This window comes from Prorops nasuta, unplaced genomic scaffold (genome assembly GCF_024137725.1).
Source record: "Prorops nasuta isolate Cenicafe-Biocafe unplaced genomic scaffold, Cenicafe_Pnas_1.2 PNAS00008, whole genome shotgun sequence".
Classification (NCBI taxonomy): domain Eukaryota; kingdom Metazoa; phylum Arthropoda; class Insecta; order Hymenoptera; family Bethylidae; genus Prorops; species Prorops nasuta.
In genome coordinates this window covers 6,621,850-6,644,045 of record NW_027116805.1, presented here as the reverse complement: position 1 = coordinate 6,644,045, position 22,196 = coordinate 6,621,850, and the positions used below count along the sequence as shown (strand labels likewise).

At 36.2% G+C, this 22,196-nt stretch overlaps 1 protein-coding gene across 2 annotated transcripts in view; it reads right to left on the bottom strand.

Moving 5' to 3' along the window:
• Positions 1-2,876: 2,876 nt before the first annotated feature.
• LOC136775943 (mucin-17-like) overlaps positions 2,877-22,196 on the bottom strand; it is a 119,674-nt gene continuing 100,354 nt past the window's right edge. For both annotated transcript variants that reach the window (XM_066731156.1, XM_066731157.1), the window contains 5 exons: positions 9,582-10,062; positions 7,352-7,762; positions 6,914-7,064; positions 6,601-6,829; positions 2,877-6,519 (listed from right to left, as the gene is read on the bottom strand). In XM_066731156.1, coding sequence (XP_066587253.1) covers positions 4,159-6,519; positions 6,601-6,829; positions 6,914-7,064; positions 7,352-7,762; positions 9,582-10,062 — 3,633 coding nt within the window. In that variant the 3' untranslated portion in view covers positions 2,877-4,158. The remainder of the gene's footprint in view (positions 6,520-6,600; positions 6,830-6,913; positions 7,065-7,351; positions 7,763-9,581; positions 10,063-22,196) is intronic.

Here is a 22,196-nt window from a genome sequence, read left to right as displayed (position 1 = left end):
GTAGAGCGCGAGGAGGAGAGGAGTTTCGGAGAATTTGCTTTTTGAATGCGAGCCTATTCGATACCGCAAGGTACACAAAAGCGGTTTGGCATGCGGTGATGCGCGACAATGCTACACCGGAGTATGTTTGTTGGTTGTCACCGGGGATGGAGAGGTAAACACAATTCCACCCCACCGTTGCATTCGCTACCTTCGTTATACGCGCATCCTACCTATGTTATATATACAGTATATATATACACCAATAAACCTACACATTCGCGTCCACTGCTTTGCTATTATGCAAATCAACCTAGCAACGTTGCCACTAGCTCGCAGCTATTCAATCCTACATACACATCTTTTCAGACTACTTTCATTTTTAATTTATAACATAATCCATATTTTCTCAATTATAGTTACACAAGCTCTCTGTGCGTGTAACTCTTTTAAAATTTATCTTTATATATCTTTGAACACTAAGTTTTTTTTATTGTTATTCTCTTTTCACTTGACATTAAATTCTCCCTGAAATATCATTACATCTTGGTCGTTGTTAAGTTGAATTGAATTGAAGACTGTTTAAACTTTTTTGTACTAAAAGTGTATAGAGATAAAAGAGATAGATATGTTGTACGTGTGAGAGAGGGAGGGAATATTTTGAAGCAAAACGTAGCGCGTCTACTCGCTGCTGGACTGGTTAAACAGGTTATCAGTTTATAGCCGCAGTAAAGAGATTTTAAATTTCGCGGTACATGCTGGTACATTCCGCGCTTGCTTCCCTTTTTTCTTTTTTCAGGACATAGAGCTCGCTGTGCGCTACAATCATGGCCGAACGATGAACCAATGAAAACTTTATAGTCGCGTATTTTTCTTATACTCCAGAAAGACAAAGTTTATGTAATTACTCTCGGACGTGAATTCTATAAAACAATTTCAATATTGCTTATTATATACGTCAATCAGTAAAAATTACTTGAGAAGAAATAAATTATATTTATAAATAACGAAAATTGAAAGCTTAAACTTAAAATTAAATCCTTTTTTACCTCTATACAGTTTATTTTATATTGTATTTTATCGCTAGAGAGAGCTGGGTTTTGAATAGTAATAATAAATAAGAAGAAGAATCAATTCGTAGTAGGTATTTTATTTCCAACTTAGGAACTGAAATGCCCATATAATAAAAAATATTTATATCGTAATAATATTATTTATGTGGGAAAACGAATATTACCTAAGATCACTGCTAAGTATACAAAATGAAGGAAATCAGCAAAAAACATAAACGAACATAGATTTTTTTTCATAACTAATAATTTTGTCATTTTTCAATTGCTTTAACATAAACGATTTCCTAACTTCTGACTCATGCAATCGTACAATTAATTACCCGTTAAATTTATATTTCTCTTTCTTTCTAATCCTCCTTCACGTACACAATTGTCTCATATACATACGTCGTTTCTTCGTTCACTCACTCACTCATACGCTAAAATTCGAGATTTAAAACAATCGCGGTAACATAACAAAAAGAAATTAAACGAAATGTTCCACAAGGAATTTGCACTTTTTAATTTCCCTCTAGCTTACTATTTCTCGGACTTTTAAGAGGTTCCTCAAAAAGAAATACTAACGGTCATCGTTATCGCACTGTTTCGGAGTCACTACCCAAGCACTTTTATGGCACGCATTTTTGCACAAGCACTTTTTTTTTATCCCATTGACGGAATATTCAAAATTATGACGGATTCTTGTAATTCTTTATCTCGTCAATATTTCTTCTTTCTTCTCGACGCTGTGCGAACTGTACATAAACTTACTTCACCATTATTAAGCTTTACGAATCGTTTTATATTATTTAAACATACGATTTTTATATTCGAAAACTCATCCTCTTTTCAATTTTAAAACTTTTGAATTATGGACGTTAAAACTTTTATCCAGGTGGCTCTGTCGCTAACTATACGCTTTTATAATTTACATTGTTAAATTCCAATCGTACCCAATAAATTTCTCGATATTCTTGTTCGACAAGAAACGTTTAACGATGTATCAATTATACGAAGTTACAAAAAATTAATACCTATAAATTATAAAAACAGTCATCAATTTAAAAGAACCATCAAAATTTCTTCTCCGATCATTGGGCACCGTTAGAATTATTATCTTAAAATGCAAGTAGCTTTTTTCGTAACATTGTTATTTGCTCCTTGAAACCCTTTGGACGCAACCAACCAATTTTTGAAAGACACTGATATAGCAATCCTACAAAAGTCCAACGTGAATGACGACCTATCATCGTGCATGTATGTTTACGAATATCTTTAACGTTATTCCATATTATTTTTTTTTTTCACGAGAGTACACTAGACAAACATATTTTTCTTATTGGTATCTCTACAATTTAACACGAATGTACGACGAAAGTTTCTTGAAAAATAACGTGACTCGCGACATTCAGTCGCTTTTTGGCATCGATCGTACCATTATCATCAGTCAAGTAAGTTTCCTTCTCCCTTTTTTTACTAACAATTTTAAAAAAGGATTCGTACGTCCGTTCAATTTCGTATTAGCGACCAAACGAAGAAGAGAACAAAGCTTCCGACAGCAAGATAAATTTCATCTAAACAAAATTAAATTTCACCTTCTTCCTCTTCTATTCTTGATAAAAAATGTAAAATTTCGTTTCACTTTGTTAGGTAAAATATCAGCGATACGACGATCGTTGGCCACCGAGTCAGAAAGCCTGTACACATACTAATCCTAAATCTTTATGTAATAGTGAAAGGTAATGTACGATTTATCTAACTTAACGATTACGTAGTTATATACAATATTTACACGTCGATTTAACTTCGCTTATGTGCACTTATAGGGCTGACTACAGATCAGTGTTATGCAATCGTGTATGTATGTTTATTGTGAAAATCGTCTAGTTTACAGATTAGGATAATGTTCATGCGAGCGTCATTACGCCAGTTTTATCATAATACAGAAAACATTTATACTATGTATGCCGATTATCTGTCCGGTCAAATAATTTCTTATCCCTGCTGCACGCATATGACACGCGTCTCGCCAAATTAAAATATCAAATAAAACTATCTTTTTCCTTGATTCCCTGTCACATTATTGACGAGTCATTGAAACAATGCTAAATATCAAATAAGATTATACTAATAAAACATCGATATAATTTTATTCGTGCGTGACATATGCGCTTTATATTTTTGTTGTTGCTGCATAAACAAAAATCAATCATTAAAAACTACGATAGTATATTGCAGCTTCAACTTACATCCGTTCTATCGTTGCAAATTTGTTAATAGAGTACCGATAACTCATAATATATTCTTCAAATCCATGAATCCTAGTCTCACAAACTTATAAAAATATATTGATTAAGAGTTAGTTAAAAAGAATTGTAGAAAAAAGTATGATCTACGACAAATATTGCATTGACTGGCTTACGAATCCTTGATGCGCCCTTATCATCATTTTATCACAGAGTCTTATTACGCAAATATATAAAGATCTTGAACATTTTCCTTCCACCGAGAAAACCGAATGTTAAAATTTTACATATTGTACCATTAATTCCATCGGAGCGAGAAATATCAGTGTTGTAACATCAAAAACATATGTATACAGACGTTTTTCTACAAATGCTTAAAAGCAAATTGCTCTTATTTTCCACGAAGAGGTAAAATAGTTACACATGGAAAATAATAATGAATTTGTCATACAAACACGTATAATAATAGTGTCCTTACAAACTAACAAACCATATTCTCTCGTATTTATTATAAATAATTCTGTAAAGTAATATTTCTCTCTCCGACTGCAACATTTCTCACAAAATTCATCCACAAATTCTTTTTCTTTCTCAGCTGTTTTTACGGATACTCTGAAGAGTGCTACACGAACGTATCAATTCATAAGAAATGTTTTCCAAGTTCTTTGTAAACTGAAGTGATATATATGTACCCTAAAAACTTCTATTCGCGTTCGATAACTTCAGTCTATATCGTTATTAGCTAAGTTTACCACTAAGAGTTCATTTCTCACGATGCTAAAACAGATTGAAACACCTATCTACAATGAAGAAATCCAACGTAATCTTGTCCGTGAAGACCGTCGAAATTATTTCAGAAATCCTAGATGAGATCCCATTATCTATTTTGACGTAGGTGCAGCAGGTTGGTGCTGCTGTCCTGTCATACCCAGTCTTGGTTGCGAGGAAGATATAAGTTCTTTGTAGTATGCACTAAGTTCCGGTGAAAGAAAGGACGTAGCTGTTGCCGCCGGTGGCATAGGCGGGGGAAACAAGCCGTTGTAGAATGCGGAATAGTACATAGGGTCGAAAATCGGTACATATTTATCAGGAGCATTTGCCAATTGTGGTATAAAGCCAGGTGGTGGTACGTAACCAGGAGGTAAACTATTAGGCATACTGTGCCTACGATTTGCCTCGCTCTGTTTGGTCACGTTCTCCAATTGATGCTGATGTTGATGCTGATGCTGATGCTGATGGAGATGATGATGGTGCTGCTGCTGCTGTTGTTGCTGTTGCTGTTGTTGATGCTGATGCAAAGCCATTGCAACTTTGTCACCTTCGCTTATTCTTCGTTGCTGCTCCTTACTACTTTCCAAAACTTTCCTCCTATCCATTGCCATCGCTACATGGTGGTGGTGATGATGATGATGCTGTTGCTGCTGCATCGTTGTTGACGTTCTCGCAAATGAATTACTGTTATTCAAGTGGTTCAGGTTCGGAACATTTGGTATAACAGGATTTGGTCGTCGTGGAGTGTACGGTGATACCGATTCTTGACTCTTTGACGTAGGATACTTTCCATTTGCGTAATGCCTCTTTTGCAGAGGAGTCTCGTTACTCCTGTTTGGTGGACTCGGCGTTTGAACGTACGGTAATGCATTCGTGTGATTCTTCTTACCAGGATTCACTAGAGTTATTTCCAAATTATTCGACGCCATTGTTCGACTATCGAGTACATTTTGGTAACTAGGAAAAGGGCTCCTTCGAGAGGTCTCTGGATACTTTTCTCTACTTAGTGCTGGGCTTTTCACTTCTAAATTTAGAGGATTAGGCCGAGGCACCACTGGTACCCTTACTATTTCCAGACTTGGCCTGGAGAACGTCGGTTTTTCCGTTGCTGGCTTTTGCGTCAAATCGAGGACACCTCCCTGCTGCGCTACCTCGCTAGTACCAGGATTTAATTTGGGTAGAGGTGGTGGTGGCGGGGGTGGAGGCGTTGGTGGTGTAGGAGTAAGCGTTGGTGTTGCTGGCACACGTTGAGAAGGAGCAGTTGGAAACTTGGGTGGTATGAGAATATCTTTAGGATTACCGTACACTGTCCTCTCGTTATGAGCGAATATCGACCTCGATTGTGTTACTTTCGGCGGTAACAATCTACCATTGGTCACGTTTGGTGGTACAAATCTGTGATTCGTCATAGTTTCTGACACCGTTGGCGGTGAAACGTTGGCGTTGGCGTACAACTGCAACAATGCTGCGTTATTCGATGTACCAACATTTATTATTCGACTATTAAGCGTATTGTTATTATTATTATTTATCGTAGCAGCGTTATTATTATTATGATAGTTAGATTGCTTGGTGGGTGTTTGCAATCTAGACTGTTGATGAGAGTTTTGGTCTTCTTGCGGCGATGGCAGCATGTGTCCAATATCCGGCGTGACGGTAACGGAGATAAGTTTTGGGATGGAATTTGGCGTGACTGGAAGGGGATAGGAGGTCGGAGGCTTCTCCTCGGTTTTGGCTGCTGCAGCAAGGGGCGTTGGTGGTGTCACACCACCACTCTGTATAACGCTCGGCCTTGAATCTAGCTCCACGGCGGTAACCTCGAGGCCGCCCTCCCTCAGGATTTCAAGTTTTCGCTTCTTGAAGCTGGGTATGACAATTTTGTCTCGACTCGTGGTATCACTCTCATTCTCGAGGTCGATAACCTCAGGTGATCTCGGTGGTACGATGGATTTATCAAATATCGACTTTTCACCGTACAGTGGAATATTTTCTTTACCCTGTGCCAGCAGGGTTGTTTGTTTTGAGTCTAGTTTGATCTCCTTTATATCTTTCTCTGGCGGCGGTGTTAGAGTAACTACAGCAGCCGAAGCATTCGTTGACACCGCGCTTACGGGCATCCCTGGCGGTGATGACGACGGTGGTACTTGCTGAGATATTAGAGGACTGTTGAGTTGCCTCTCGAGAACGCTTTGATTGCAGGTTGCAGCTGAGGCTGAGGCGGTGGTACCGGCAGCAGCAGCTACCGTATCGTTGCCAGTTGGCATACTGGAAGGTGCGCTACTCGGCGTTGAAATCGACGTGTTCGACGACGCCGGTGGACTTGGCAGTTGATTAGCTTGCTGATTGGCAGGCGACGTGCTATTGGCGATTATCGTGTTTAAAGATTTTAAACGTTCAGGCTTTACCCTCACGCTACGTAACGAAGAAGTTTTTCCATTCTCTGCCTTTGGCTTTTCACCTGGAAGAAACGACTGCAAAGGCAAACGTTATAGACAGTTTAATTTCAATCCAATTTCTATTATAATACGTAATCCATGAAGATTAATAATTACCGAGGTTGACGTAGCCGTCTGTAAAGGTGATACCGTCGCTGAAAGCGTTTCCACAGATGGCGGTGGCGGCGGTGGTGGTGTCGTAGCTTCGGATGAATAAGAATTAACCGGTTCGGTTTTAATATCCACCGAATCCTCGGACATACTGCTACTTTTCGAACGTCTACCCAAAGGCAGTCTGACTTTTGTATCTTCCCCGCGTTGGTACCTCTCGTAAGGCAATAATAATCTACAAGAACACAATAAAACGATAAGCTCTAGCAATTACAAATTTTATACATTCATATTCAAATTTTTCATCAACTTTGACTACCTCTCGTAATGCCTCCTTGTGATTGTTGCTGCGCTAGTTGATCCCGTGTTTCCTCCAATATCATCGTAAATAGACTTCCAGAGACGACCAGCGCTAACATTGTCGTATCCACCCAATGTTTGAACTTTCGTATAAAACATATACAGGTCAACTGTGAAAAAGCAAGACCATTAATATAAAAATGGAAATTGAATATTATAGATTGTTCCTTAACAAATGTATAGCACAAAGCTGAATTTGTTTTTAACAATTACAAATTTACGCTATTATAATAGATTTTAATGGGATAAAAACGCATTTTATCGGTTCTACTTTGTTAAAGTGCATAATATTGGTCACATTAGTAAAAAGAGGAGTTTTAAGGAGGTTCATGCCAGATAAAATAGAGTGTCAGACAGAGGATTTTATCAATGGTTGGAATTGTGAAAAGAAACTAACTCTGTTTGTAGCCCAACAGAGGTATTTTTCCAACTGGTGTGCCGCGAGAATTCATGAAGGTTTGTACGTCGGAGATAAATTTCTTTTCTTCGGCGCTAGTTTTTCTTTCGCTACGGCGAACTCCTATGGTGGTCGAGGAAGGTCTTCCCACGGAAGGGGAAGCCACAGTTCCAGTGGCCGTAGCCATAGAACCGAGCGAGAGCCCTGGATTGTTGCTAGTAGCGCCAATGGACCCACCGGTAACGCTGCCATTACCGATCGAGCTTCCATTCGCTGCATTCGTGGCGCTCGAGTTCGTAGAGCCGCTCCTAGATGTCGATGCCACGGACGCTTCGCTCTCGTTGCTGGACTCGCCGGGTGAAGCGCTACGTTTCTTGCGTTTTCTCCGAGGTCGTCCTTTCAATTTAGGCGCTGCAATAAAAAACATAATGAGATTTCTAATATTCCTTAATTTTAACTGTTAAGATTACATTTTTTCTGCCCCCTCTAATTTCAAACCAAAAACTGATTGTTTTTTATCCCACTCTTAAGTACAAAATGCATGCTTTGATTATAAGTCATCATCGCATACCCCTTGGCTGGTAATTAGTTGCTACATTGATATATATTGCTTTTCAAGGTTTATTTTCTTTAAAACAGAAATTACCAACCTTCAAGGTAAGCCGTAAGCCCAAATCAACAACGAATTTACGCATAAAAAACAATTAATACGTTCCGTGCAAAAAAGAATTTAACCCTTTCGATACCAAGTACCGGATGACTAACGCTTGACTACTAACTTTGATAAACTAAAAAGTATTAACATATATTTACCTATTTTTATTTATAAGCGATTCGAATGTAATCAAATCATTTATATGACGCGGCAATATATGCAATTTTACATATGCAGCAATGCCTGTTACTGTCATACAATTTTCGATGTATATTTTGTATACACCATATAAATATATATGTATATATTATGATTTGCACTAATACAAATCGAGTCTAGTACACTGAGTTGTTAGGTTCGGTGCTCTTGCACTTGAAAAAAAGAACACCTGTGTGATTTTCTTACACCAGTGTACACTCTACAGTCGCGAAGCAGAATAAATATATCAGTATAAACGTCCAATAAATCACTGAACACTCAAATCCATTAGAATCCACCGTATCGAAGGGGTTAAATTCACAAAAATTAATAACGTTTGATTATTTGAATTATCAGGCTAATTACCGATAAAAAAATTCACTGGACGTGTCATCATAAGTATAACGAACGAAGAAGCACGCACGGAATGTATTAACGAGAATGACATTAGAGAAAAAAAGAGGGAATATAGATTCAATATCTTACACATCAAGCTAAAATAAACTATTTCGGACATTTCTCGTATTCGCATTATAATAGCCATAGTGTCGTTTTCAGGAAAGAAAATAATTAAAAAGTCACGTAGAAGTTTAGCACTCAAATGAAAACAATAAATATGAAGGATTGGATGATGCTGAAACGATCTGATTTATCATTGAGTTACTGCACATTTACTATAAATATTGTAAGGGAATTTACTGTTGATCGTGTATGTATAATAACGAATCACAACATCGTTGTTCGCACTCTTACAAACACACACTTGCTATACCTAATCTTCTGTTAATGCAGAAACAAAACTCGATAAGAACCTCTTATTAGGCCGAGCGTCAACGGACTGCCTACCGTGTACTTTTTTTCGTAAATGTCTCATCGCATTTGCTCGCGTACTACTACTCGGCGGCCAATTCCACCTAACCCTACCTTACGAAACGCGAGTGCGACGCGGACCCAACTTATACCACGTTGCCGATGATTCAACAATCCCGTATGGCACTATGGCATCGTCCGGTACATATACATACATTTTACGGATGGATGTATCTATTATGCAGTTGCTACAGTGACAACAAAGCTTTGCTTATTTCGAAGAAACTTTTGTAAATATACGTTCGTGGAAGGGGCCGCTACAGCAAAACAATAGGCGTACGAAAACAACGCTATAGAAATTCCAATCTCCCTAATCCCTTTTGAAAATAACTCTTGCTTTCTATACAGAATATTTTATACTGCACACATTTATTATCTCTACAATAATTAATATAACTTACACAAGTTAAAAACACAACAAGTTATTTTTCGAACGTAGAGTAAGCAAATGTTAATATTTGAGTTTCTTTTTCATGCTTTCTTGAAATAAAAAGCGAAGGCGCTTACCTAGGTGATTGCAAAGTAATTCGTGCGTTTCAAGATCAGGATAGTCGAAAGTGTCTCTGCAAAATAGTACTCTGGTTCCTGGAGGAGCCGCGAATCCTCCGAGGGCAGCAGCAATGGACGAGCAGAGCCAAGATGGCTCAGCACCTTCCAGCCGGCGAAGTAATGCACGATATCGACAATACCTGGCATACGACAAAACCACCACGCTCGTCTGTACACTTAGCTCCGCCTTTCTGGATATCGTCTGGCTATTCTCGAATTCTCTTTGCTGTTTATCCACATCGGAAAAATCGATTCCAGGATCCGTAAGAACCTGCAGCTGGTGCATCTCATACTCTAATGGACTGCTATCCGGCGAGGAGGTTGGTGTCCTTGGATAAGATATTTCTCGTCCCCATGACCATTCGAGTTTGGGTGATAGCCATGTAACCAGATCGTGTACACGGACCACCACCTTTTCCGATATCGTTAGAACCTCATCCTGTAAAAGAAAAACAAACATTGGTAAATTGCCTCGCACACTCTTGCTACCCCTATACCCTTCCACTCGTCACATAACGGATGAGTTATTCAAACGGTTAACCTTTTTCCCATTATTGTGATGCAATGGAAACATACCAGCTGAATACATAATTCTATTTTCACAGTAGAAAAAAGTAATATTTCAAGAATGTTTTTATTTTTACGAAAGAGAAAGCCATGTTTATCGATGAAGGTTACGTTACCTACAAAAATCTATTTTACCGACCGACAAGTGATTTACCAACCGTGCAAATTATACGTATGGAGGCAGTCTTTATCATGAAATTTTGTGCTGATATTCGGTAAATTTACCTTAATAATCGCTCTAAATAGATTGTAGAATTAATGATAGTGTAATATAACCTGTGCGCAAGTCTATATATGTATACTTTGCAATATAGTGTATAAAATGTGGTTTATACTGTGCTACTACCCAGCGCGGATCGTTATCTACTACTCTACTTAGAAGATAATTTAATTGCTGTTCGTGTTCGTGGCGACATCACTTTACAAACTTTGACTATATTTGTTTGGCAACGATACTTTTATTATTAAACGAACTTTTGTAAAAGATTTGTTTTCTCAGTTTAATTATTTTTCTTTTTCATCTACATTCTATATACTTTTAGTATACGTAGATTAGTCGGTTAAATTAATAAAAGATAAAAATGAATGTTTTGAATTTACATTAGCTTCTCTTTTTCTATTCACTTCTGACTTATTAAAAGTAGCGTATAAAAACGTTTTCTCTCAAGGAATAAATTTTTCTGAACAGGAAACTCATCAACTCTTGTTTATAATACCTTAGAGGCATAAATAAGAGTAATGATATAGCCTTAATAATATAATATACAAGAAAACTATTGGCACGGTTCCTTTAACCGACAGAAATAAGACAAGTCTAAATATTTCCCTTCGAAAAATCTAGAGAAAAACAAGACATTAAATATTTGTGCGATAAGACTGAAAGAATCGTGTTTCAAGGACGAGCTTTGTATATACGTATTCGATCAGCAGGCGTCAGAAGCGGCCTCATTCTCGCAGCACGAGAGCTTGCATGTGGAATATTTATGAGTATTAAAGAAATTGGATCGCAATCAACCCAATAAAATTAGAATAATTTTACTACAATCGCTCTTTGAGAGTAATCAAATATACAAGAGAGAAATGTTATCTAAAATAGAATTGACGCGTTTAGAATTAATTTCAATGACTATACGTAACAAATAGACAACAAAAGAATTCTGTTATAAAATCTATAGCCTTTTTCGAATCAAAAATTTATTTAGCTTCGTTCTAATGGTGGTAATACAGAATGAAAATAATTGTTAGAGCAATAGAGAATGCAGTCAATATGGTGAAATATTGCTTGAATTTCAGCAAACTGGAAAATGAGTTTATTTATACGTGGCATAATGTTCTATTTGGCTTTCGAGCCACTGTTGCCCGGGATATACTTTCATCTTTTAGCTCCATGCTCATCTGGTTCATCCACCCCTTCCCCCCACTCATTTCAGCCACCGATAACAAGTCCCCCTCCCTCCACCTCTATTCCCATCATCCCCTCTCCTACGCCACAACGTTAGTTACGTCCTTTCCGCCTTCCAGTTCACCCACCTCCCTCTCTCTCTCTCTCTCTCTCTCTCCTTCTCATACACTTTCCATGATATTACTCTTTATTTGACCTAACCCCATCCCCTTCGCTCCCACTCATCCTAGTTCATTTTGACTCTCCTTCAATTTTTATTTCCTTGCCTTTTCTCATTTATACCCGTCTTTTTTCAACTTTTCGTTCATCCTTCCTTTCCCACTCTTCTTCATTCCCCCACTCTCTCTCTCTCCCACTACCCTCTCCACACGCTACAGTCTTAAACTCTACAGCCCCCCACTCCCTCTCATCGCTGCATAGTTCAGTTCTTCTACCGCGTATGGCGCTGATCCAGCTATTTCTCTAACGCTTTTTCCCCCTCAAACTTTCGTCGAAACGAATTTTACATTTTCCCCAGCTAAATAATTCTCTTACCTCGACTTTATTATATACGCGCGTGTGTGTGTGTGTATGTTTGTGTATATAGAATGCATCATTTTATATATCGAATATATTTATGAAAGAATTTTATTGCTTCAAGTTACAGTGAAAATGACGTCGTTTGTATGCGTCGTCCGTGGACAGACTAAAATACACGTTTTTCGTATTTCAAGTTAGCGGGAATGAATTTTGCGTAGAAAGTAAATTATTCCATAATTTATCATTAAGCCGTTTTTCTTTCAAAATCTTAATTAGAATGCGCGGGAAATGAATGTCTGCTCTTAAGCTAATAAAAAAGGAGAGCTAGGAGAGGTAGAAAAACCAAGCGTACACACAGTGTAGGGGGCGTCTGTGGCGCGTCACGTAGATACTACTAATTAAAAAATTACTAGTTGCACGAAGGAAAGTTTTAGGAAAATAAAAGGGGAAAAAATCGTTTAACGTCTGTTAGTTGTTTTTAGCTCTGTGAAATTTTATGGGGGATGAGAGGGAATGAAACTTCATTTTCAAATGTGCAGGAAGGTGAAACGAGAGTTTGGGTGAGCACGGTCGCCGGGTACATGGATAGCATGTATATGTATGTATTTATATATATACTATATAGAAAGAGAAATATTTAAAGGGGTGGGTGCACAGGACACGCGCAGAAAGAAAATCCTCGCGCGCGACGTGCTGCTACCTTCACGAACTTTCTCAACTGTACAAGCCAAGGAATTTCCGCGATTTTCGCTGCTTATCTAACCTTACCCGACGACCCGCTTAAGAAAATTTTCCTCAAGCTCTCGTCATCACTTTTATTGGCTCTTTTGATTTTTCAGATATTTATATATTCCTCGATAAGTACAATTTTAAAACACTTTCCCAATAATAATAATAATAATGATAACAATAATATCGTACACCGAATTCAATCAAATGTAAACATTGTACAGTGCGAAGCAATAAAATTATCTATTATATCCGAATGGAAAGCTGTTATTGGGAATTATAAATAGTTATTTTAGTAGTTATATAAAGGGAAACAATGAATCATTGATGATAAATCTTCGTAAGCTCTACCGACGTAGAGCTTCTACGTTTTGTGGAAATCGATAAAGTTGGTAAACGTTATTAGCCCTTGTACTTTATGCATTATGGATTCTAGTAGCCATCCTTTTCTCGCAATTAATTGACTGCTGTGTATGAAAAACTTATAATATAAGTGTAGAAAGCAGCATTACACAGGTGTTTCACGCTTTTAACACGAAAATCGATTTACAATTTTATCTAAAAGGTCAGCTCTATTTACGCAATCAAATTGACAAGTCAAGACGTCGTTATTTACCCTTCCAGCAATCTTGCCTGACGCATCTTTGTTTTTTTGCTACTATCGACACACCCCTCCTCTCTTTTTCTATTTTTAACAAGGGAAAAAATTCTCTATGCTTAAATTTTCAAATGATTTTTTTTTATCACAGTGGATCATGGATATTCGAATTTTTGGGCTTTTCACAATGGAAAAGCAGTGGTGCTCATTAAGGGATTAATACGCAAAAAGTTTGTGTGTTTATCAATCCTTGCGAAGATTCTGTTGAGTTGAAACGTTAAATTTGGTGCAAGGAGATGAGATTCTTGTTTGCTGGAACAGATGGATGGTGGTAAGCGGGGAGGGGGAGGGGGGCTTCCCACAATTACATGCACTGATATACACAGAGATACTGCTACAAATACATTGAAAATTATAGTGGAGCAAGGGAACAGTATTTTCTGACTCATTGATTTTGCAGTATCGCAATAGATGCATTTCTTCTGTAGATTCAATTTCTCTCCTCTCCCCCCTCCCTGGTTTCATCCAGTGTCGTGCCAAGGCTATATCAATTGCCACGAAAACAAACTGAATATTCTTTCGTACAAACTTCAAGACTATCTCTTTTTATACGGTGTAAAAATACGTATTAGACGCATTTTAAAACAAAGGATTAATTGCAAGTGAAAAAGTGTTGTACCATTTTTTCTCTTTACCTCTAATTCCTGAAATATTCATTTTTTAAATCGACTAATGGCACTGTGTGATGCAGGGAAAAGTATTTAAACTAGTTACGGGCCGTCCCCTATCTGACATTCAGCGAGTCCTCCCATTAGCTCACTGTATACGGTTACTCGTGCATTTTTTTCTTTTCCCCAGCTATATAAATCTTTAATAAACATTGTTGAATTAAAACTTACTTAACGCTATTATCATGATCCAAATATAATAGTGAAAAAGCTTATTAAAGTTTTAATTTAATCGTGTTTATTTATAATTATGACAAGAATTTATGGTTTTACTGGTATATGTAGTTTTATATAGTAAATAGCGCTGTTAGGAAAACTGGGTCCTATAACTCTATAGCGTTGAAATTGAATTTGAACGGGTTTATAAATAAACGTGTAGACACAGCAGATGGTTTAAATTGAATAAGTTAGATAAAATATATACAACGACAAAATTGAAGATTTACAAGTATCAGTGGTTACTGCAGGGGTTATCAATAATAGATATTATAATATAGGAGCTAATCGAAAGCAAATATCGTTGCCACGATTAATAAGTAAGTCATATTTGTGAAATTAATTTCTCAGCACAACATCAATGAATAATAAATCAGCAAACCAACAAAACGCTCTAATGACTCTATAAATCAGGTTGAGTTCGCTGAAGAGAAAACGGCGAATGGACGATAAAGCATTTAACGAAAAACGAAGAAAGGGTTAGGATAGAAAAGAGCAGAAAATATAGCAAGTATTAAAATGCACTTGCTCAATTTGCGAGTATTCATACTCTTAGCGTTTAATAAAGGGAGTAACGATATTACTGCAGGGTGATACTATTGAGCATTCTACCTAATTTGGCATAAGATAAAATATATATAGCTGTAACTGCATTCTATAACCTTCGCAAAGCCATTGACCTGGGATTTCAGTGCAGTATTAATAAAATAATAATAAAAGATTGAGGGACAGTTAAAAAAAGAGTATAATTTAAGTGCTTTGAAATACACTCGTTTAATCAACGTTATTGGACAAATGATTTTACAGAGTTTTATTAAAAACATGGAAACAAATTTTCGGATAAGATAAAATAGGTAACTGCATTGGATAACCTCGGTAAGGTCATTGACCTCGACTTTTAACACGCTGTTAAGAAATTACTCTAAAATCAAGGAAAGATTAAGAAGATATATAAAATAATTGCATTTTAAACTCAATTCGTTCAATTTATACATTTTTGAAGAATCGATGTTACAGTGTCTATTTCGGAAAAGATAAAACATGGCTATACAACTGCACCGAATAACCTTAACACTAAGGTCGTTGACATCGACCTTTGGAAAGGTATTAAGAAATAATTAAACCTCGTAATTTAAGAGTTTCCACTCTAAATCGAGGACAGAAATTCCTCGCTACGTACCAAGAACTAACCGAGGACATTTTGTGCTGTTAGGCAAAGTACACTTCCGGTCAGTCGTGAAACAAATATTAAACAGGACAAGTTACTTAAAACTTGCCAAGGTTCGGTCTTGTTTATATTTATATCCACTCTCGTATACGAACAGTATTGATTTAAAGGAGTTAATGGGAGCAACTACATAGCTTAAGAGTTTTGAGTGCTATTAAATTTATATGTGTATATATACACGAATACAAATACCATATAAAGTACAAAAAGGGTGCAGTAGAGGGCCATGTTGACAAATGATGCAAATAATCGCCTAAGAGAGAGAGAGAGAGAGAGAGACACTCGATATGCAAATATACTTGTCTCTCGTACAGTTGCAACAATGCACCAACCTGGAGGGGGGGGGGGATGCGAAGAGCTGACTAGAGGAGCAGGTGGGGGGTGTAATATGCAGAGGGTGGGTGGGGAATGCACAGTGGAGTAAAACGGGGGTTCAGGAAGGTATGTATAGTAGCCTAAGAGCGACGATTCGGTATAGAAATGCATTTCGTCGTTGCTATGGAGATTCACCACGTTCACGTTCCCTAAACGCACCGATAACCTATCAATTCGTCGATACATCATTGAGAACTAGCCAAATAATGCCAATGTTTCGAGTTGTTAGAGATGGTGCGTGTTTGGATGGGGGTGGAGAGGGGGGATGGCGTTGAATTTCGTAATGAAATAGGGGACAGGGAAGGGGGAGCAAAGGGGATTAGCAGGGATCGACGAGAGGGGGAAAGGAAGCAGAGAGGAGGGGGGGGGGCGAGTCTAAATTCTCAGTTAGGGGCGAAAGGGGCATCGGGTTAAACGAGAAAAGCTTCGAGGAAAACCATCAAAGTGGTGGGGCTCCGAGACTCGGGAAGGGGTTAACAGGGTACATACGTGAGTCCAAGTAGGAGTAAAAGGAATTTTATAGAAAGAATCGAGGGTTACCATCCTATAATATAAAAGTTTCAGCTGTATATACCGTCATAAATTTTCTTCTATCCGGGGAGCTTTTTTTTAGCGGATACGTAAAACTCGAATAGCTTCCGATCTCTCTCTCTCTCTCTCTCTCTCTCTCTCTCTCTATAGACGGTATCTCCTAATCGCATTATTTATAAGGGATTGAATCAACGACTAAAACTTGATTGATTACTTAAGAGAATATTCCAGCTTATTTATTTTTAAATAAAGAGGAAAATTCCTGATTTTTTAAAACTATTTTAACCCATTATAAATTATTTAATGAATAATTTGAATTAATATTTTATTTGTAGGATGAACAATTCCTTGGATAAAATTTTACTTATTTTTGCGATTCGAGAAAATTTTTGTCGAAATTTTATTTGTATCGTGTAGAATGTAATTACTGTTAACAACGAGCATATCAGTAATGTTGAACACGTAAATGAGATATTTAGTTGGACGAAGAATGTAGAATATTTCAATGGATGAAACGAATGATTTTGTTGAATTATTCGAGGCTCGATTATGAGACTGATTGATTTTGCCATCGTGTGTGGGAATTGCGATATAATAATAATAATAATAATAATAATGACTTTGACGAAAAAAGGAAATGAAGAAATTAGAGGGCATATAAACCCGTAATACTGCAGTTGACATATTCACCGAGCGTACATAATACATTCGTATCCAACGTATAGCCTAGAGTGGAATACGTTGCGTGTCACGCCAGTGGTGCTCAATTTCACAAATGAGCGAATATTTTCGACCAAATTGCTTATAACATAAAAAAAAATTCAATTTTGTCCTCGTATGACTAAACTTGGCTCTTCTGTCCACTCGAATTAAAGTAAAAAATGGCAGAGCAAAATTAAAAAACTTTACTTTTTAGGTTAATCGAATAAAAATAATGGAGAAAAATCGTGGAGGCTTGAATTATAATAAGAGATTACAGGAAGATTAAAAGGCTTTGTTTTTTCGATTTAATCAAATGTAAAGTAATAATAGAAATGATGGATAAAAATTACACGGTAATCTAGAATCAGTAGACGAACGTGCAAATTTTTCAGAGATAAGAGGTTAATGAATAATTATAATAATAAAGTAGGTAATTAAATTTAACGTGGTATAAAATAATAAACTTCTGTTTGAAAGTTAATATCGAGAGAGTTGTGCTGGAAAGAGGTGTAAATATAAGAGCGTTGATTCGAAAAGAGTTATGAGAGGGTACATGAATTTAAGGGTAATAAAAACTTATTGAATGATGGTGGAAGATTGAGAGCTACTGCGAAGCATAAATCATTGTTAGATTAAACCCTAGCTGGAACTCCTGCTGGTGGATGGGGCAATGCTACACTTTCAGGAAACATAGGGTGACCTAAAAGTTCTGCTCCTCCATATTTCATTGAATCACTCGTTAGTCCTTTCAATAATTAAAATTAACATGGCGTTGATTAATCTCCATAATTATAGAAAATTTTATAATAGCAACAAACGAAGAATATTGTTACGTACAGAATTTCATTAATAATTTCAAATTAATATGAAGTTATTGGTTGAAATACACAAAATTATACAATTTAAATTATATCAGTAGATAAACAATGTGATACGTTAAAGATATAGTAATTAAAAATATCATAGGGTGTAATAAAATATTTGTGAATCGAAGGAAAATTTACCGAATGAGTAATATCGTGTCTCTTGATAAGCAAAGGTAAAAGGGGGATAATCGGTGGTGAAGTTGAAAGAATGATTCAACAATGCAGAGTGAGAATAGTGGCGTCAGGGGGAAGGGAGTGGGGGAGCGGCAGTGTGCAAGGAAAAAGAAAAACCAGGAAGAAAAAGGGGATTTGATGGGATTTGATTATGCTCGGTGGTTTACACACAGTGCTTCTTCTGGATCGATCGAGTTTCCCCTCTTTATCGTACTTTTCCCTTAGCTTTGCCTCCCTTACTCGTTGTCCCATAATTTTTTTAAGCGAATAGCAGAGGTGACAGAAAAAGAACAACTTATTATTCAGACCCAATTTACCAATCAGTTATACCATTCTTTACTGTATATACTTTAACAATTTTTTACCATTATTTTCCTAGATGGAATATTTTTTTTTTTAAACGAATTGTTGATTGCAAAAAAAATGACAATTTACTATTCACAGTCAGTTTTTCAATCAAGCTTTATCTTATACATTTAAACAATCTTTAATGTGATCATTTTCCTTCCTGGATTTATATCCCACCTCCCCCCCCCCCCCCCTCTCTGTTTTTACTGATAAATTATATCATCGATAAAAACCAATTTAAAACAGATTACAAAATTGTGCAAACTCTCTCTGGCTAAAATAATTATTACAATCTTCGTGAAACGAAAAATAACAAAATAAAACTTTCTCCATTACATCGTATAATTCTTGATATATTATATACTCTCATATATATTTTTTATCAGAGATTTAAAAAGTTTACGATAAAACGAATGGAGAGCTATTAAATTTTAAGCTGGCTGTCGATAATTGAAGTTTTTCCATTCTACGCGCGCGCGATATTTTTGAGTATTTTTATGTCCTATTGATTCAACAACTCATATTTATATATGTATATGGAAAGAATAAAATATTGAAAATTGTCTGATTTGACGAAGGCAGGATTATGAATATTCGATGGACGTCCTTGATCACTCGTCAAGTACGTTTAATTGACGTGGGTCTTCTTAATTAGTCACTCTGTTTTAAAATTGATTGATTAATTTTGCAACTGATGGAATTATAACAATAACTCTTTTCCCTTGATTATTGTTTAATATGAGAAATTTGTTGCATACAATTTTTTATCGCAAACGAAATCACAGCAAGAGAATATTGTTCGTAAAACATTAAATTTCAGGGATGAAAATACATTGGAGCGTTTTCTACCCATTGAGCAAAGTTTATCGATCAAATGCGTTCCCATAGACATTTGCCCCAGCACGTTTCTACACTAGCTGCTACCATGTACAACGACCGACGAGATTTTATTTAAAAACATGGATGAATACACACTAAATACGAAGTAAATGTACCTGTTATTAAACACCAGATAAAACCCAACAATATTTTCATTGGCAAATCAATATTGAATTTTCATCAAAGATTTTCTTTCGAACAATATTTGTTTCTTCGTAGAAATTCAATTTCTAGTGTATTATTGTTGAAATGAAATAATTTCGATAGGAGCAATACGAAGCCTTGCAACAACACCCCTTCACAGTTTTTAAAATCTTCAAACTACTTTTCTCCTTATAAGCAAACTATAAAAAGAATGTTACGTTTTAATTATTCCTGAATCGATCGATATTGCACATTTATCTAAAGTTGTTTTGCTCCATCTTTGAGTTATATATAAATATAACAGTTATTTTAAAGGTAGAAATTAGAAAGAGATAGCTTCATTTGAATAATTTCGAAATCAATCAGAGTGTTGGATATTGATCTATAGGGTTGCTTTGGTTGAAATACATCCGTACAGCTTTGTAATTTCAGGGGGAGATTCTGTAGGAGAGAAATAAAAACGCATAAATGGATAAACGTGAATAAATGTTTTCCCTTGTGTTTTTTTTTTATCTATTTTTTACCTCTGCTTTCTCTCGTTTTTTCCACATTATTTTAAATGACATCACTGTTACTGTGGGGAGAGGGACTAAAGGGGTTGTGAACTGTCGCTTCTTTAATTCAATAATCCTGGGAAACTGATATGAAACGTTCACGATGAGGGATGCACCTCCTGAAGCAATCGATACCGAGTTGTCTGCTGCTGCACTTACTTACAATTAAGCCATACGTACACCTACACAGTACACCATCAACACTTCCTTTCTCTTCAATCTCATCCTTTATCTGTATATTAATTCATTAAATGTGTTTCATTTCAATAAATTACGGGATGTATAAACAAAAATAATAGAAGCATTCTATAAATATTTCATCAAGACTGAAAGTTTGGACTGTGTTGTATCATTGTATTTATATAACGAAATTTTTCAAAAGAATCAAATTTATTAGAATAGTTCTAATTAGGATTAATGAACGTCTTAAATAGTCATAAATAAAAATAATATACACCAGCAGAACAGTAGATTTTTGTTCCATCTTACGTTTGATCAATATCATAATTAATTAAATGCTTTATTTCAATCAATTATGAGATGTATAAAAAAATAAAAGCATTCTATAAATATTTCATCAAGACTCGAAATAGGGGACTACATTCTATAATTATATTTATAGAAAATTTTCAACGAGAGTCGAGTGAGTACCTCTCGTGATAGTTTGAACCGAAATTAACAGACGTTTTAAATTTAGTCAAATGGAATTAACTTTAATAGAATACGATTTGTGCAGGATTCCAACGTGAAACTGTTGAAATCAGTGAGGTTTACTCAGGTAAAATAGCTAAATTTCAACAGACTAACAAAAGCTTATGTTCGCTGCTTTCCTACCAAGCTTTAAAAGCTTACTATAATATTTATAACTCTCCTGTTTGTACAGGTAATATTATACAATTTAGCTAAATAGTATTACGTAATGCACCGATGCACTGCAGCAATAAATTCAAGAATCTTTTGCTGAAAAATAAGGTTTGCTAATTTTTAGAAGAGTGCACGAAGCAAGATGGTAATTCCACTCGAAATCTCTATCACTGCTACGATATTATTCCTGGTCTGAATAATTTCTCAAATTTCTCTTTTAGAGAAACCAACGAATATCATATCATCCTCGTATCATTCAATTGAAATTAGAGTCTTGCAGAGAAATCCTTATTATCGTATGGTTTCAAGTAAATTCTGGGAACGAAATTCTGGTTACTGTTGGAAAATGCTACAAGCAATGTTGCCTGAAATGTAACTACGTGCTGACTATGGGGCTTTGAAAACTGCTGTTCTGATGGAAACCAGCACTGAAATTTATTACAGGAAAAACTCACGTTGAGCCTTGGAGAGTATTTCAAACCTGCAGTCTTTTATATTGTAAAATTTACATCCATTGCATTTGAGACCTTGACTGATGCTAACAATGCTACGAGTATTAATTTTTTGCTTGGGGAATTAAATATGAAAAAATTAATAGTTTTTCTAAAAATAGCTTACGATTGTGCAGTGTGATTTATCGTAGAGGAGTGGAAGGGAGGAGGAAGTTGGGTATCTTGATGGATCATAGCAAGCTGAGGGGGGAGGGGGTTTATGGGTTGTTCATTGTACAAAAAGACACAGAGTTAACAGTCGATGGGCCAATGACGTTGCGTAGAAAGAAATAAGAACGTGAATAACAGCTTGCTGGCAAAAAGATGTGACGGATTTTCCCAGAGATACGTTTGAGAATACCAATTTACAAGGAGATCTGGTGCATGTGCCTGTTGAGACTTGCTCCACCCGAGGGAAGAGCTCCGGTTATAACCAGATTTATAGAAAATTATATGCAACTTGAAAACTCGTAGGGCAATTGAGAGAGAAAGAGATAGAAATTGGAGTACAAATCATTCGAATAACGAATTTCAAAGAGATTTAATTAAAATATCTCATCGGTGCTTTTTAAGAAATTTCAGAGAGAGAGAGAGAGAGAAAATCACTGAACTTTCTAATAAATCTTGCATCGAATAGTCCCAGTGAAATAATTTATTC